General features: G+C 47.7%; 1 protein-coding gene across 1 annotated transcript in view; it reads left to right on the top strand.

Moving 5' to 3' along the window:
• The first annotated feature begins 472 nt into the window (after positions 1 to 472).
• Positions 473 to 17,656, top strand: part of LOC121274180 (tubulin alpha-1C chain-like) — an 84,182-nt gene continuing 66,998 nt past the window's right edge. The window contains exons 1-5 of the mRNA XM_041181380.1: positions 473 to 529; positions 772 to 774; positions 3,125 to 3,347; positions 9,847 to 9,995; positions 11,052 to 11,732. Of these exons, the coding sequence (XP_041037314.1) occupies positions 772 to 774; positions 3,125 to 3,347; positions 9,847 to 9,995; positions 11,052 to 11,732 (1,056 nt within the window). The 5' untranslated portion in view covers positions 473 to 529. The remainder of the gene's footprint in view (positions 530 to 771; positions 775 to 3,124; positions 3,348 to 9,846; positions 9,996 to 11,051; positions 11,733 to 17,656) is intronic.

The following is a 17,656-nucleotide window of genomic DNA, read 5'->3' as shown; positions in this document are numbered from 1 at the left end:
TGGTGAGTCCACATCTGGAGCACGGTGCACAGTTTTGGTCTCCATATTTGGAAAGGGTATAATTGCATTAGCAGCAGTTCAGAGAAGTGCTCTGAAGTGATTGATTCCTGGGACGATGGGTTACTTTTTGTGGTGAGGTTGGACAGGTTGGGCCTGTATCCATTAGAGTTTAGAAGAATGAGAGGTGATCTTATTGAAACATGTAAGATTTAGAGGGTCTTGACAGAGTGATTGTTGAGAGGACGTTTTCCCTTGTGGGAGAGAATAGACCTAGAGGACACAGTTAATAAATAGGGATATCAGATTAAAGACGGAGATGAGGAGATTTTTTTTTTCTTTCAGAGGTTGGTTAGTCTGTGGAATTCTCTTCCACAGTGAACGGTGGAGTCTGGCTCATTGAATATGTTTAAGTCAGAGGTTGATAGACTCTTCACTAACAAGGGAGTCAAAGGTTATTGGAGGGAGGCGGAAATGTAGAGTTGTACACAATCAGATACTGTTGAATGACAGGAGCAGGCACGAAGGCGATGCTCCTGATCCTAATTCCTATTTCTGTATGTGTTGCGTTATCATTATATACATCAGTGATTGATTGCTGTATTTTTTGCCCCTCATTCGCTCAGCAGCCAATAAGTCGAGCTGACTGTGAGGATTATCGCCAGTGACAAATAGGAAGCCGTGCTGTAAGAGTGGGCGTGACCAAGGGTGCCTGTCTCACGGGAGGAGTGAGGGTGACGATTTCTCCATACGCAACAGGAGCATTTCAGCAAGATGGTGGGTGTCCACTGCGCGGGCGTGTCCTGCTCGGTCTTGTGTGCCTGTGTGACTCTCCAATCCCTGCGGGATTTCAGCCAGCACGCCTGCTTGCAGGACCAGTTGCTGGCAATGCGCTTGCGCTCATCCCCTGTTCCTTCCCTCCTTCAGTGCCACATTCCTCACAGCCCAGGAGAGTCCTAAAGAGATTGGGTGGGATGGAATGAGGAGAAAGGGCATCTGGTGCGACTGAGGCCGTAAATGGGAGAGGGTGTGAAAGGAGTGAAAAAAAAGTGTCACATTTTTGGTGTACAGACGCATGTGGTAATGTTACTGCAATAGTCATCCAGTGCGCTGAATGAATGATCCACGATGTACACAAAGAATAACAGAAGGAGGCCATCCTGCCTGTCTTGTCCATGCTGGATTTCTACAAGAACAACTCAGCTCGCCCCACTCTCCCTGCCCTTTCACTGTAGCTCTGCAAGTTTCTTATCTTCAGATAATAATCCAATTCCTTCTTTAAAGCCTGGATCTAACCTACTTCCACCAGACACTCAGGCAGCTTGGTCCTAACCACTCGCTGCATGAAAAAGTTTCTCCTCACATCTCCTTTGCTTCTTTTGCCAATCACCTTAAATCTGTGTCCCTCTGATTCTTGATCCTTCCACCAATGGGAACAGCTTTTCTCAATTTACCCTGTCCAGACCCCTCATGATTGTGAACACCTCGGTCAAATCCCCTCTCAGCCTTCTCTTCTCCAAGGAGAACAATCCCAACTTCTCCAATCTAGCTACATAACTGAAGTTCCTCATCCCTGGAGCCATTTCTTGTGACTCTTTGTTGCTCTCTCCCTCTCTCTCTGCAACCTTCACATTCTTCCCAAAGTGTGGTAGACAGAATTGAACACAGCTTCCTCCACTATCAACATCCCAGGGGTTACTATTGACCAGAAACTGAACTGCAACAGCCATATAAACACTGTGGCTACAAGAGCAGGTCAGAGGCTGGGAATTCTGTAGAGAGTAACCCACTTCCTGGCTCCCCAAAGTCTAAACAGCATCTACAAGACACAAGTCAGGAGTGTGATGGAATACTCTCCACTTGCCTGGATGAATGCAGCTCCAACATCATTTAGGAAGCTTGACACCGTGCGGGACAAAGCAGCCTGTGTGATTTGCGCTCCATCCACAAACATTCACTCCATCCACCAGTGATGCAATGTGGCAGCAGTGCGTACCATCTACAAGATGCACTGCAGCAACTCAGCAAGGCTGCTTCAGCATCACCGCCCAAACCTCTGACCTCTACCACATGGAAGGACAAGGGAAGCAGAACACCTCCACTTGGAAGGTCCTCTCCAAACCACACACGATCCTGACTTGGAAATATATCGGCCGTGCCTTCACTTTCAATGGGTCAAAATCCTGGAACTCCCACCCCAACAGCACTGTGGGTATACCTACACCACATGGTCTGCAGCGGTTCATGAAGACAGCACACCACCACCTTTGCAAGAGGCACTTAGGGATGGGCAACAAATGCTGGCCTTGCAAGCGATGCCAACATCCCATGAATGATTTAAATAAGGAACTGAATGATGAGGGAAACGGGGTAAAAATGGCTTGGGGCATCAAATGATGAGGTATTGGAAGGAGTGAAGGTGGAGTGTGATTCTGAATGATGAGGAGGAATGAGGAAGGGCATGGGACCAGGAATAGCTAAGGACACCAATAATGTTTCTCAGGAGGCATTGGAGGCTGCATCATTGAATTTATTGAAGATGGATTCTTGATGGAGAAGACGGTCAAGTGTTGTGGGGAGTGGCGAACAGGAAGGTGGTGTTGAAGCCACAGTCAGATCAGGCATGATCTTATCGTTTGGAGGATCAGACTCGAAGGGCCGAATGGCCTGCTCCTGCTCCTAAGCCTTCTATTTCTACAAGTAAGTGTTGAGGCACAGAGTGAGAGAGATGCAGATCCATGATGTAAAGAGTACAGAGAGCGTGAGGCCGTGAATGATGAAGGGGACAGGGCAAAGAATGAGTTAGCCGGGCATAGGGTGATGGAGATTAGCACAGAGTAAGCTGTGCACGGGTAAGTGCGACTACGGATGAAAGTGGCTTCCAGTACAGGCAGGGCAAGGAGGCAGTGTACAGTGAGTGGGGGTCTGGAAGGGCAGTGCATGGGACGGAGTGTGGGAGGTCATTTAAAGGGATGGTGAGTACAGATTGTACACGGAGCAGCATGGAGGGAGTGGACAGGTAGTAAGTGGCCATCTGTGTAACATCTGCCTTCCACCCTCCCACTGAGCTAATCAAGCACTGCCCACAATGACCCATGGAAATAATCAAATGTTCTCTCCACTGCAGCGCGAATGTATTTCGCTCCACATTGGCCAGGCCGGTGTGCAGATTGGCAACGCTTGCTGGGAGCTGTACTGCCTGGAGCACCGGATCAAACCCGACGGGAAAATGCGCAGTTACAGGAGCACCAGAGGAGGTGACGACTCCTTCAACACCTTCTTCAGTGAGACGGGGGCGGGTAAACACATTCCCCGAGCCATGTTCGTCGATTTGGAGCCCACTGTGATTGGTAAGATTACCCATGGATTTAGCTTAACTCATGGTCTGTACAACAAATGGAGGAAGAAAGGAATGGGGTTTCTGGAGGAGCTTTCACAATGTCCCATATTGTTTTATAGGCAATGATGTACGTTGGAATTATACTCCCAGCTTTAATGTAGGAAAGAATACCTGAGATATAAAATTATATGATTTGTAAAATAATATGATGTATAAAATAACGTAAGGAAATATGAAATCCTTGTTTAAAAACAGGTATAAATCCATTAGAAGCAGTTCAGGGAATGTTCACTCGAGTGATACCTGGGATGGTGGGGTTACCTTATGAGGGAATGTTGGAGAGATTGGGCCTGTATTCATTGGAAGTAAGAAGAACGAGAGGTGATCTTATTGAAACATTTAAGATCCGGAGGGGGTTGACAGGATAGATGCTGCGAGGATGTGGGATAGATTAAAACTGGGGGACACAGGTTAAAAATAAGACACCTGCTATTTCAGACAGAAATGAGGAGAATTCTCTTCTCTCAGTGGGTTGTTAGTTTTTGGAACTCTCTTCCGCGGAGAGCGGTGGAGGCAGCGTCATTCAGTATTTTTAAAGCAGAGGTGGATATCTTCTTGACAAAGGGAGGCAAAGGTCATCAGGGTAGCTGTAAATGTGGAGTTGAGGTTACAGTCAGATCAGCCATCAGCATCTTATTGAACGGTGGAGCAGGATCGAAGAGCTGAACAGCCCATTCCTGATCCTAATTCATGCGTTTGTATGTAGGTGGAACCCCTTTCTAAAAGCACTGTGGGTGTGCATATACCAGCTGGACTGTAACATTGAAGAAGGCAGCTCACCACCATCTTCTCAAGTGGAAATTAGGAACGTGCAATAAAGGTTTGGTTTCCCAACGACAATCTCATCCCATGAAGAAATAAAAGCAAATAGTTGTTTGTTAGCACAGAATTTGAGTATTGCTGAAAAAAGTGACATGCTGTCGAAGCTTTTCATCTTGCACTCATCAGGAAAGATTCACAAGAATAACAATTGTAAAGGGAACGACAATGTGTACTGCATGGAGAAGAGAGTGCTGATTGGTTGGCAAGTGGACTCTGATTGGCAGAGGTGTTGCCATGGAAAATGCAACAGGGAACAGTTAACTGCCAATATTTTGTTCAAATTCGAACCAGGCAGGTTGACTCTTGATTGGTCAAGGCATTGCCATGGGGAATGAACCAGGGAATGGCTGTCCCCCAAGTTTTTGTTTTGTTGAAAAAGTCACAGTGCATAGACATGATTCATCTATAATTAAATAAAGGCAAAATACTGTGGATGCTGGAAACCTGAAACAAAAACAAAAAAAGCTGGAAACACTCAGCAGGTCTGACAGCATTTGTGGGGAGAAAGACAGAGTAAACGTTTCATGTCCAAATGGCTCTGGAGAAGAGTCAGGTGGACGCGAAGCTGTAACTCTGTCTTTCTCTTCACAGTTGCTGTCAGACGTGCTTCTTCTGTCTGTGTCCAACATCAGATGTGATTCCGCGATAGGACAACACTTACTAAACAGCCCTGATTGTGCTCAGAATTACACTGAAAACCAGTTGAAGGTTATCAGCTGGGTTCGCAGTGCGGCTCACTTACACAAGCTAGAAGCCACACACACTCACACACAGGGCCCTTTCCTGTGCTGACAGAAACGCAGTGGGGAGCGTCCCTGCCTCTGAGCCAAAGCTCTAGGTTCAAGTCACAGTTGAGGACTTGATGGTCATGGGAGGCGGGCTTATGCTCCAATGGCAGGCAGTAAGAGCGGGAGAGCGTCCCAGTCAGCTGCCTTCATAAGGCAATGGCAAACCTCTCCAGCATCTTGCCAAGCATAACCAATGGCCAATCCAATGGAATATAGGGAACAGGAGTAGGCCATTCAGCCCCTTGAACCTGCTCCGTCATTCAACAAGATTATATCTGATCTTCTACCAAAGCACCATTTTCCCGCACTATCCCCATATCCCTTGATACCTTTAATATCTAAAAACCTGTCGATCTGTGTCTTGAACAGATTCCATGACTGAGCCGCCACAGACCTCTGGAATGGAGAATTCCAAAGACTCATTACCCCTCATCTCAGTCCTAAATGACCCAACTCTTATTCGGAGACTGTGTCCTCTGATTCTACACCACCCATCACCTCCATTGCCAGGGCAAACATCTTTCTGCATCTGGCCTATTGAGCCAGATTTTGCACACTTCGTGAAGTCACATCACATTATTTGAAACTCTAAAGAATCCAGGCCCAGTCTCCTCACTCTCTCCTCATTGGACAATCTCGTCATAGAAACTAGAAGCAAGAGTAGGCCATTAGGCATTTCGAGCCTGCTCCGCCATTCAATATGATCATGGCTGATCATCCAACTCAATAGCTTGCTCCCACTTTCTACCCATACCCTTTGATCCCTTTCATCCCAAGAGCTATATCTAACTCCTTGAAAACACACAATGTTTTGGCCTCAACTACTTTCTGTGGTAATGAATTCCACAGGCTCACCACGTCTGGGTGAAGAAAATTCTCCTCATCTCAGTCCAAAATGGTCTACCCCGTATCCTCAGACTGTGACCCCTGGTTTCAGACTCCCCCACCATCGGGAATATCGTTCCTGTATCTATCCTGTCTAGTCCTGTCAGAATTTTATAGGTTTCTATGAGATTCCCCCCTCATTCTTCTGAACTCCAGCGAATATAATCCTAAACGACTCAATCTCTCCTCATATGTCAGTCCCACCATTGGAGGAATCAGTCAGGTAAACCTTCGTAGCACTCCCTCTATAGCAAGTACATCCTTCCTCAGATAAGGAGACCAAAACTGCGCACAATATTCCAGGTGTGGCCTCACCAAGGCCCTGTACAATTGCAGCAAGACATCCCTGTTCCTGTACTCGAATCCTCTGGCTATGAAGGCCAACATACAATTTGACTTCTTTACCGCCTGCTGCACCAGCATGCTTACCTTTAATGACTGGTGTACAAGGACACCCAGGTCTCGTTACACATTCCCCTCTCTCAATTAATAGACATTCAGATAATAATCTGCCTTCCTGTTTTTGCTGCCAAAAAGGATAACCTCACATTTGTCCACATTATACTGCATCTGCCATGCATTTGCCTACTTACTCAGCTTGTCCAAATCACACCGAAGCATCTCTGCATCCTCCTCACAGCTCAACCACCCAACCAGCTTTGTGTCATCTGCAAATGTGGAGATATTACATTTAATTCCCTCATCTAAATCATTAATATATATTGTGAATAACTGGGATTCCAGCACCAATCCCTGCGGTACCCTACTAGTCACTGCCTGCCATTCGGAAAAAGACCCGTTTATTCCTACACTTTGTTTCCTGTCTGCCAACCAGTTTTCTATCCATCTCAAACCACTACCCTCAGTCCCATGTACTTTAATTTTACACGCCAATCTCTTATGTGGGACTTTGTCGAAAGCCTTCTGAAAGTCCAAATAATCCACATCCACTGGCTCCTCCTCATCAACTCTATTGGTTACATCCTCGAAAAAATCCAGTAGATATGTCAAGCATGATTTCCCTTTCATAAATGCATGCTGACTCTTTCTGATTCTGCCACTGTTTTCCACGTGTTCAACTATTAAATCTTTTATCATGGACTCTAGAATTTTCCCCACTACTGATGTCGGGCTGGCTGGTCTATAATTCCCTGTTTTCTCTCTGCCTCTCTTTTTAAATAGTGGGGTTACATTAGCTACCCTCCAATCTGTATGAACTGTTCCAGAGTCTATAGAGTCTCAGAAGATGACCACCAATACATCCACTATTTCTAGGTGTAAGTCCTGTTCCCACCTCCCCCAGAACTGGTCCCAATGCACCAGGAATCTGAAACCCTCCCCTCCACACCATCTCTTCAGCCATGTATTCATCCAGTATATCCTGCTCTTTCTACTCTGCCTGGGATGCAGCACTAGTAGTAATCCTGATATCACTCTCTTTGAGGTCCTACTTTTCAACGAGCATCCTAACTCCCTATATTCTGCTTTTAGGACCTCATCCCTTTTTCTAACTATGTAATTTGTAACAGTGTGTACCTCAACCACTGGCTGTTCACACTCCACCTTCAGAATGTCCTCTAACCGTTCTGAGACATCCTTGACGCTAGCACCAGGGATCAGCGTGGTGAACATCTGCTGCACTCCCTCCATAGCAAGTATATAGTCTCTTTAGATAAGGAGACCAAAACTGTTACAGCGCTCAAGTCGCAGGCTGTATATAATTGCAGCAAGACATCTATATTCCTGTACTCAAATCCATGGCCCATTTTCACCAACACCCTTTCTGGGCATGGTGCCTAGCGAGAGAGAGAGAAAGCGGACAAGATTACAAGGGGGTAAAAGTCATGCTCCAGCTATACAAATCCTTGTTGGAACACACCTGGAATTACTGTGCGCAGCTCTGGGCACCACACCTGAGGAAGGGTACATCAACCTTGGAGGATGTTCAATGTAGATTTACCGGAATGATACGTGGACCTCAAGAGTTAAATTACAAGGAGACATTTTATTTTCTTTATTCTTTCATGGGGATGTGGGCGTTGCCAACAAGGCCAACAATTGTTCCCCATCTCTTAGGATGGAGTGCCTCACTGGGGCCCATTTCAGAGGGGCAGTTAAGAATCAACCACACTGATGTAGGTCTGGAGTCACATGTAGTCCAGACCAGGTAAGAATGGCAAGCTTCCTTCCTAAAAGGGCATAAGTGAACCAGATGAGTTTTTACATCACTTGATGATGGTTGTCATGGTCACCATCACTGATGATCAGTTTTCAATTTCTGATTTATTATTTGAATTTAAACTCCACCAGATGCCAGCGTGGGATTTGAACCTGTGTCCCCAGAGCATTAGCCTAAGCTGCAGTATTATTAATCCAGTGACATTACCACTATGCCACCTAAATTATTACACAGATTAGGGTGATGTTCTACATTATCGAGGTGACTGCACTTCAGAAAACAAAACTCCTTTGTCTGTAAAGTGCTTTGAGAAGTCCTGAGGTTGTGACAGGTGTTATATAAATGCAAGACTTCTTTCCTTACATGACCTCCTGCCAAGACCATTGTAGTCAATGAGTAGCCGCTATTCAGAGCTAAATTTCCAGGACTAGAGAGGGCATCTCTTGGTCAAGGAACAAGGTGAGAGATTCCCTCAGGCACTCTATTTATTTCTGGCTCCATGCATGGCCAATACTGATGGTTCAAGACATGGTCAGAGTGAAAAAGGCGTCAGCTGGCAAACTGGCACCTAGTCTTGCGAGTAAAAGCTTTGTGGTTTGAGTTTCTTTCATCAAAACATCAGGGACACTTCACTGCAAACCATACCTTCTGCAAAGGCAGCTGGCATAACAAGATCTTACATTTATATAGCGCCTTTAACGTAGCAGAAACATCTCCAAGGAGCTTCACGGGAGCATGAACCAGACAGAAATTCCAGAGCAAAGGGCCCCGGGCAGCTGAAGGCAAGGCAGCCAATGTTCGAGCGATGCGAATCGGGGGATGCACAAGAGGCTGGACTTGGAGCAGCGCAGAAGTCTCGGATTGTTGTAGGAGCTTACAGAGATAGGGAGGGTTGTAGGGGCTGGGGGAGGTTACAGAGATAGGGAGGGTTGAAGGGGTTGGAGGAGGTTACAGAGATAGGGAGGCTTGTAGTGGCTGGAGGAGGTTACAGAGATAGGGAGGGTTGTAGGGGTTGGAGGAGGTGACAGAGATAGGGAGGGCAGTAGGGGCTGGAGGAGGTTACAGAGATGGGAGGGGTGTAGGGGTTGGAGGAGGTGACAGAGATAGGGAGGGGTGTAGGGGCTGGAGGAGGTTACAGAGATAGGGAGGGGTGTAGGGGTTGGAGGAGGTGACATAGATAGGGAAGGGTGTAGGGGCTGGAGGAGGTTACAGAGATAGGGAGGGGTGTAGCGGTTGGAGGAGGTGACAGAGATAGGGAAGGGTGTAGGGGCTGGAGGAAGTTACAGAGATAGGGAGGGTTGTAGGGGCTGGAGGAGGTTACAGAGATAGGGAGGGGTGTAGTGGCTGGAGGAGGTTACAGAGATAGGGAGGGTTGTAGAGGCTGGAGGAGGTTACAGAGCTATGGAGGGTTGTAGGGGCTGGAGGAGGTTACAGAGATAGGGAGGGGTATAGTGGCTGGAGGGAGCTCCAGAGGTCATGAGGGTTGTAGGTGTTGGAGGAGGTACAGAGATCAGGAGGGTTGTAGGAGCTGGAGGAAGTTACAGAGATAGGGAGGAGGGTGTGCGAGTCCACGGAGGGATTTGAAAACTAGGGTGGGAGGTTTAAATTTGAATTCTACTTAACAGGACTTGATGTCGACCAACATGCACATTGGCTGATGTGGGAACGGGCCTCAGTGCGAGTTTGGAGATAGGGCAGCAGAAGTTTAGATTCAATGTAGATCAGAGAGTCGGACACTCAGCTAACTATTGTCCATGCATTGCCCTGTCCTCCAGATGAGGTCCGTACCGGCACCTACCGGCAGCTCTTTCACCCCGAGCAGCTCATCACCGGGAAAGAGGATGCGGCAAATAACTACGCCCGGGGCCACTGCTCTATTGGCAAGGAGATTGTCGACCTGGTCTTGGATCGCATACGCAAGTTGGTAGGTTATTCACGAGCACTAAATTGTTTTGGAAGGGATGAGTTGGCAGGTCCCTTTTACCTTGCATTGGTTTGTTCATCGCGATGACCTCCATTTACACTCTGCAGACCTGGGTGGTGAGCAGTGGCAACCTATTTCATCTTGGACACCAGTGCCAGTCACCACATGCTGCTCTACCCTCATGACACTGGTATGTACAGGCCCCGAGATCAGGGCGGGAATAATTGTTGTGCGGCTATCACTGCATTGCGAGTTGAGACCCTGTCTCGACATTTCTCGACCTGAGCGGGATAATTAAGAGTTGTTGAAGATAACTTTAAAACTCCAGTCCCCATTTAAGCCACAATTCCGACATTTCTCCCCCCTCTCTCTCTTTCCACATCTTCAGATATCAATCTGAGCAGCTTGCAAACTGCACAGTGCCATTAATGTAATGAAACAACCTTAAACCACTTCATGGGAGAGTTATCAAAGCATATTTGAAACTGAGCCACGTAACAAGATGTTAGAATGCATGAGTAAAAGTTTGATCAAAGAGGTCAGCTTTAAAGAGCATCTTAAAGGAGAAGTGAGGAGCAAAGATTTAGGGAAGGAATTCCAGAGCTTGGGACCCAGGCAGCTGAAGGCACGGCCGCCAGTTCAGAAACAGTGGCCTATTTTTCCTGTTGCACAGGAACAGGGGGAGGCCCGTTAATCCCTCGAGCCTGTTACACAGGAACAAGAGGAGGCCATTCATCCCTCAAGCCTGTTGCACAGAAACAGGAGGAGGTCCATTCAGCCGCACCAGCCTGTTCTGCCATTCAGTCGGATCATGGCTGATGTGTATCTTAACTCCATCTACCCCTTTATTCTGGACTCCTGGTCTGCCCCACCTCACCCCGCCCCCACCAGAGGAAATAGTTTCTCTCTACTGACCGTACCGAATCCTTTAATCATCTTAAACCCGTCGATCAGATCCTTAACCTTAAATACTCGAGGGAATACAAGCCCGACCTGTGCAAACAGTCCTTGAAATTTAAGCCTTTTCAACTTGATTTTCTTTCCTGTCCCCTACAGGCTGACCAATGCACAGGACTGCAGGGGTTCCTCATCTTCCATAGTTTTGGGGGTGGGACCGGCTCAGGCTTTACCTCCCTCCTGATGGAGAGACTTTCCGTCGACTATGGCAAGAAATCCAAGCTGGAGTTTTCTGTTTACCCTGCTCCCCAGATCTCCACCGCGGTGGTCGAGCCGTACAACTCCGTGCTGGTCACCCACTGCACCCTCGAGCACTCTGACTGCGCCTTCTTGGTGGACAATGAGGCCATTTACGACGTCTGTCGGCGCAACCTTGAGATCAAGCAGCCAACCTACACCAACCTCAACCGCCTGGTGGCACAGATCGTCTCGTCCATCACAGCATCACTGCGGTTTGAGGGCACACTCAACGTGGACCTGGCTGAGTTCCAGACCAACCTGGTCCCCTACCCACGTATCCACTTCCCGCTGGTGACCTATGCACCCCTAATACCCAAAGAGGTGCAGTACACTAACCAACACAACACGCTGAAGATCACCAAGAGCTGCTTCAAGGCAGGCAGCCAGATGGTGAAGTGCGAACCCCACCATGGCAAGTACATGGCATGCTGCATGCTGTACCGAGGAGACGTGCAGGCTAAGGAGGTTAATGCTGCCATTACCACCATCAAGAGCATGCACACCATCAGTTTTGTTGATTGGTGCCCGACTGGATTCAAGGTAGGTCCTCCCTGAGTACAGAAGCTGTTCTCTGTGGAAGGATCGAGAGCCAGAGGGCACAGATTTAAGACAATTGGTAAAAGAAGCAATGGCAGCATCTGTTAGTATGATCTAAGCTGGTTAGTGAAGTTGACACCAAGCTGCAGAGCTTTTCTTCATTGAGATAGTTTATTGAGTTGTTCAGATCTTATAGATCTCCCCTCACATCCAGTGTCCCAGCTGTCCCCTAGTCATACCAACAAAATAAAGTATACTAATTAATGCATTAACTAATTAAACAAATTCACGGGCCCTTAAAGGGGCACTGTAACAAAATTCAAAACTTCAAAGGAAACTTATCAAATCAAATTAAAATATCATTTGGGGAGCCAGTGATGCATTCCAGCCCCTGCAGTGTCCACCAGTCGGGGAAGGGTCCCCTATTTATATGTGCTCAAAGTACTAAACTAAACAATGCTGTTCACTTTTATATCCTAACAATATAATTAACATACCATGAACAGCATCAACATATGAACTGGGGCAGGAGTAAGCCATAGAAGATCTTGAGGGGAGCTGACAGGGTGGATGCTGAAAGGACGTTTCCCCTCATAGGCAGGTTTCCTTCTATAAAGGAAATAAGTGGAGCAGATGGGCTTTTCCAGCAATCCAGGGTATTTTCCCCATTGTGGTTATTGAGATTACATTTTTATTACATATTTATTTAATCAATTGAATTTAAATTCCACCGGGACACTCCCCACCCCCTGCCCCAACTGCCGTGTTGGGGTTCGAACTCTCATCTCCGATTATTAACCTGGTCTCCCTGGATTATTCATCCAGTAACATATATAACAACTCTGACACTGACCCGACAATTATCTCCAATATCTGGTTATCATTCCATAGCTGCCTATGGGATATTGCTGTGCACAAATTGGCTGGTGCATTCCCGACTTCACAATAATGGCAACACTCGAAAAATATTACATTTGCGGCAAAGCACTTTGGGACATCCTGTGGCTGTGACAGGCACTGTATCAATGCAAGTGTTTTTCCTGGGTATAGAACTCTTGGTTACAGGACCCGTGGGTACAAGCTCTTACCAGTATCAGCTATCGTGGGTACAGGCTGTCGAGGGTACATCCACTCGTGGATACAGGATACCTTGTGCACAGGTTCACTTGAGTACAGGTTTGTGGGAAAGGGCTGTCAAGGGTACAGGGGATGCAAGCTCGTGGGTAGGGGCTGTCGAGGGTATGGGCTGCCAAGGATCCGGTGGGTACAGAATCACGTGGGTACAGGTTCATATGCTTACAGAACTTAAAAAGAGCTGAGATTATAGGGTCTTTAGTGTAGCAGACCCTCAACTGCAGTTCCTCTTGTGAGACAAACCTCACCTACAGAGTCTACTGGATACAGGGTCACACTCTTCCCATGAGCACACAGTCTCACTGGTATAGCTTCCCGTGGGTACAGTCTCTCACTGGTATAGCTTCTGGTCAGTACAGTCTCTCACTGGTATAGCTTCCCCTGGGTACAGTACCACAATGGTATAGCTTCCCATTGGTCCTGAGGCTCACTGGTATAGCTTCTCATGGGTACAGATTCTCAGTGGTATTGCTTCTCTTTGGTACAGTGTCTCACTGATATAGCTTCCCGTGGGTACAGAGTCTCACTGGTATCGATTCCCGAGGGTACAGAGTCTCACTGGTATCGATTCCTGTGGGTAGTGTCTCACTGGTATAGCTTCCTGTGGGTACAGAGTCTCACTGGTAAGCTTCCCATGGGTACTGAGTCTCACTGGTATCGATTCCAGAGGGTACAGAGTCTCACTGGTATCAATTCCTGTGGGTACAGTGTCTCACTGGTTTGACTTCCCGTGGATACAGTGCCTCACTGGTATCAATTCCCGTGGGTACAGAGTCTCACTGGTATCGATTCCTGTGGGTACAGTGTCTCACTGGTTTAGCTACCCGTAGGTACAGTGTCTCACTGGTATCAATTCCCGTGGGTACAGAGTCTCACTGGTATCGATTCCTGGGGGTACAGTGTCTCACTGGTAAAGCTTCTTGTGGGTACAGGGTCTCATTCTTATAGATGCCCGTGGGTATAGAGTCTCACTGGTATAGATTCATGTGTTTACAGAGTCTCACTGGTGTGGCATCATGTGGGTACAGAGTCTCACTGGTATAGCTTCTCGTGGCTACAGTGTCTCACTGGTATAGATTCCGGTGGGTACAGAGTCTCACTGGTATAGCTTCCCTTGGCACAAAGTCTCACTGCTATAGCATCCCCGGGTACTGAGTCTCACTGGTATAGCTTCCAGTGGTCACAGACTCTCACTGGTATAGCTTCCCGTGGGCACAGACTCTCACTGGCATAGCTTTCTCGGGCTACACTATCTCACTGGTATAGCTTCCCATGGGTACAGAGTCTCACTGGTATGTATTCCCCTGTGTACAGAGTCCCACCGACATAGATTCCCGTGGGTATAGAGTGTCACTGGTATAGATTCCTGTGGGTACAGTCTCTCACTGGTATAACTTCCCGTGGGTTCAGAGTCTCGCTGGTATGGAATCACGTGGGTACATAGTCTCCCTGGTATAGCTTCTCGTGGGTACAGTGTCTCCCTGGTATAGTTTCTCGGGGGATAAGTCTCTCACTGGTATAGTTTCCCATGGGTACCGTCTCTCACAGGTATAGCTTCACATGGGTCGAGTCTCTCACTGGTATCGCTTCCTGTGGGTACAGTCTCTCACTGGTATAGCTTCCCGTGGGGTCAGAGTCTCACTGGTATAGATTCCTGTGGGTACAGATTCTCAATGGGTAATAGTTACCCATGGGTACAGGATTACACTGGTATAGATTCCCTTGGATACAGAGTCTCACTGGTATAGGTTCCCGTATGTACAGAGCCCCGCTGGTATAGCTTCCCGTGTGTACAGTGTCTCACTTTCACAGCTACTCGTAGGTACAGAGCCTCACTGGAATCGATTCCCGTGGGTACAGTGTCTCACTGGTAAAGCTTCCCATGGGCACAGAGTCTCACTGATATAGATTCCTGTGGGCACCGAGTCTCACTGGCAGAGCTTCCTGTGCGTACAGTGTCTCACTAGTTTCACTTCCGCTCTTTATAGAGTCTCAATGGTATAGCTACTCATGGGTGCAGAGTTTCACTGGTATCGATTCCTGTGTGTACAGAGCCTCACTGATATAGATTCCTGTGTGTTCAGAGTCTCACTGGTATCAATTCTTGTGGGTACAGAGCTTCACTGGTGTAGGTTCCCATTGGTTCAGAGTCTCACTGGTATGTATTCCCCTGTGTACAGAGTCCCACTCTTATAGATGCCCATGGGTATAGAGTCTCACTGGTATAGATTCCTGTGTTTACAGAGTCTCACTGGTGTGGTATCATGTGGGTACACAGTCTCACTGGTATAGCATCTCGTGGCTACAGTGTCTCACTGGTATAGTTCCTCAGGGGAAAAGTCTCTCACAGGTATTGCTTCGCATGGGTACAGTCTCTCACTTGTATCACTTCCTGTGGGTACAGTCTCTCACTGGTATAACTTCCCGTGGGTTCAGAGTCTCACTGGTATAGATTCCTGTGGGAACAGATTCTCAATGGGTAATAGTTACACGTGGGTACAGGGTCACACTGGTATAGATTCCTGTGGGTACAGATTCTCACTGGTATAGCTGCCACTGTGTACAGAGTCCTGCTGGTATCAATTCCCGTGTGTACAGAGTCTCACTGGTATCGGTTCCCGTGTGTATAGAGCCCCGCTGGTATAGCTTCCTGTGTGTACAGAGTATCGCTGGTATAGCTTCCACTGGGTACAGAGGCTCACTGGTGTAGGTTCCCGTGGGTTCAGAGTCTCACTGCTATGTATTCCCCTGTGCACAGTGTCCCACTCTTATAGATGCCCGTGGGTATAGAGTCTCACTGGTATAGATTCCTGTGTTTACAGAGTCTCACTGGTGTGGTATCATGTGGGTACAGAGTCTCACTGGTATAGCATCTCGTGGCTACAGTGTCTCACTGGTATAGTTCCTCAGGGGAAAAGTCTCTCACAGGTATAGCTTCGCATGGGTACAGTCTCTCACTGGTATTGCTTCCTGTGGGTACAGTCTCTCACTGGTATTGCTTCTTGTGGGTACAGTCTCTCACTGGTATAGTTTCCCGTGGGATCAGAGTCTCACTGGTATAGATTCCTGTGGGTAAAGATTCTCAGTGGGTAATAGTTACACGTGGGTACAGGGTCACACTGGTATAGATTCCTGTGGGTACAGATTCTCACTGGTATAGGTTCCCCTGTGTACAAAGTCCTGCTGGTATCGATTCCCGTGGGTACAGGTTCTCATTGGTATCGGTTCCCATGGGTACAGAGCCCCACTGGTATTGCTTTCCGTGTGTACAGTGTCTCACTGGTATAGCTTCCCCTGTGTACAGAGTCTCACTGGCACTGCTACACGTTGGTACAGAGCCTCACTGGAATCGATTCCCGTGTGTACAGTGTCTCACTGGTATAGCTTCCCCTGTGTACAGAGTCTCACTGGCACTGCTACTCGTTGGTACAGAGCCTCACTGGAATCGATTCCCGTGCGTACAGTGTCTCACTGGTAAAGCTTCCCGTGGGTACAGATTCTCACTGGTATACATTCCCGTGGGTACAAAGTCTCACTGGTATATATTCCCGTGGGTACAGAGTCTCACTGGTATATATTCCTGTGGGTACAAGGTCTCACTGGTGTAGCTTCCCGTGGGTACAGTGTCTCACTGGTATTGCTTCCCATGGGTACAGTGTCTCACTGGAATAGCTTCCCGTGGGTACAGTGTCACTCTGGCATAGATTCCGTTTGGTACATAGTCTCATTGGCATAGCTTCCAGTGGGTACAGTGTCGCACTGGTATAGATTCTGGTGGGCACACAGTCTCACTGGTAGAGCATCCCTAGGCACAGAGTGTCACTGGCATAGCTTCCCATGCGTACAATGTCTCACTGGTATAGCTTCCCATGTGTACAGAGTCTCACTGTCACAGCTACAAGTAGGTACAGAGCCTCACTGGAATCGATTCCCGTCAGAATCTCACTGGTGTAGGTTCCTGTTGGTTCAGAGTCTCACTGGTATGTATTCCCCTGTGTACAGTGTCGCCCTGATATAGATTCCCGTGGGTATAGAGTCTCACTGGTATAGATTCCGGTGGGTACAGAGTCTCACTGGTATGGCATCATGTGGGTACAGATTCTCACAGGTATAGCTTCCCGTGGGCACCGTGTCTCACTGGCATAGATTCCGGTGGGTACAGTGTTTGACTGGTATAGCTTCCACTGTGTACAGAGTCCTGCTGGTATCAATTTCCGTGTGTACAGAGTCTCACTGGTATCGGTTCCCATGACTACAGAGCCCCGCTGGTATAGCTTCCTGTGTGTACAGAGTATCGCTGGTATAGCTTCCCCTGTGTACAGACTCCCACTCTTATAGATGCCCGTGCGTTCAGAGTCTCACTGCTATGTATTTCCCTGTGCACAGATTCCCACTCTTATAGATGCCCGTGGGTATAGAGTCTCACTGGTATAGATTCCTGTGTTTACAGAGTCTCACTGGTGTGGCATCATGTGGGTACAGAGTCTCACTGGAATAGCTTCTCGTGGCTACAGTGTCTCACTGGTATAGTATCTCAGGGGAAAAGTCTCTCACAGGTATTGCTTCGCATGGGTACAGTCTATCACTGGTATCGCTTCCTGTGGGTACAGTCTCTCCCTGGTATAACTTCCCGTGGGTTCAGAGACTCACTGGTATAGATTCCTGTGGGTACAGATTCTCATTGGGTAATAGTTACCCGTGGGTACAGGGTCACACTGGTATAGATTCCCGTGGGTACAGATTCTCACTGGTATAGCTTCCTGTGGGCACAGTGTCTCACTGGCATAGATTCC

Source organism: Carcharodon carcharias (assembly GCF_017639515.1).
Source record: "Carcharodon carcharias isolate sCarCar2 chromosome 35 unlocalized genomic scaffold, sCarCar2.pri SUPER_35_unloc_1, whole genome shotgun sequence".
Lineage (NCBI taxonomy): Eukaryota > Metazoa > Chordata > Chondrichthyes > Lamniformes > Lamnidae > Carcharodon > Carcharodon carcharias.
Note: the sequence above shows the minus strand (reverse complement) of the source record. Positions and strands in the feature narration are given on the sequence as shown.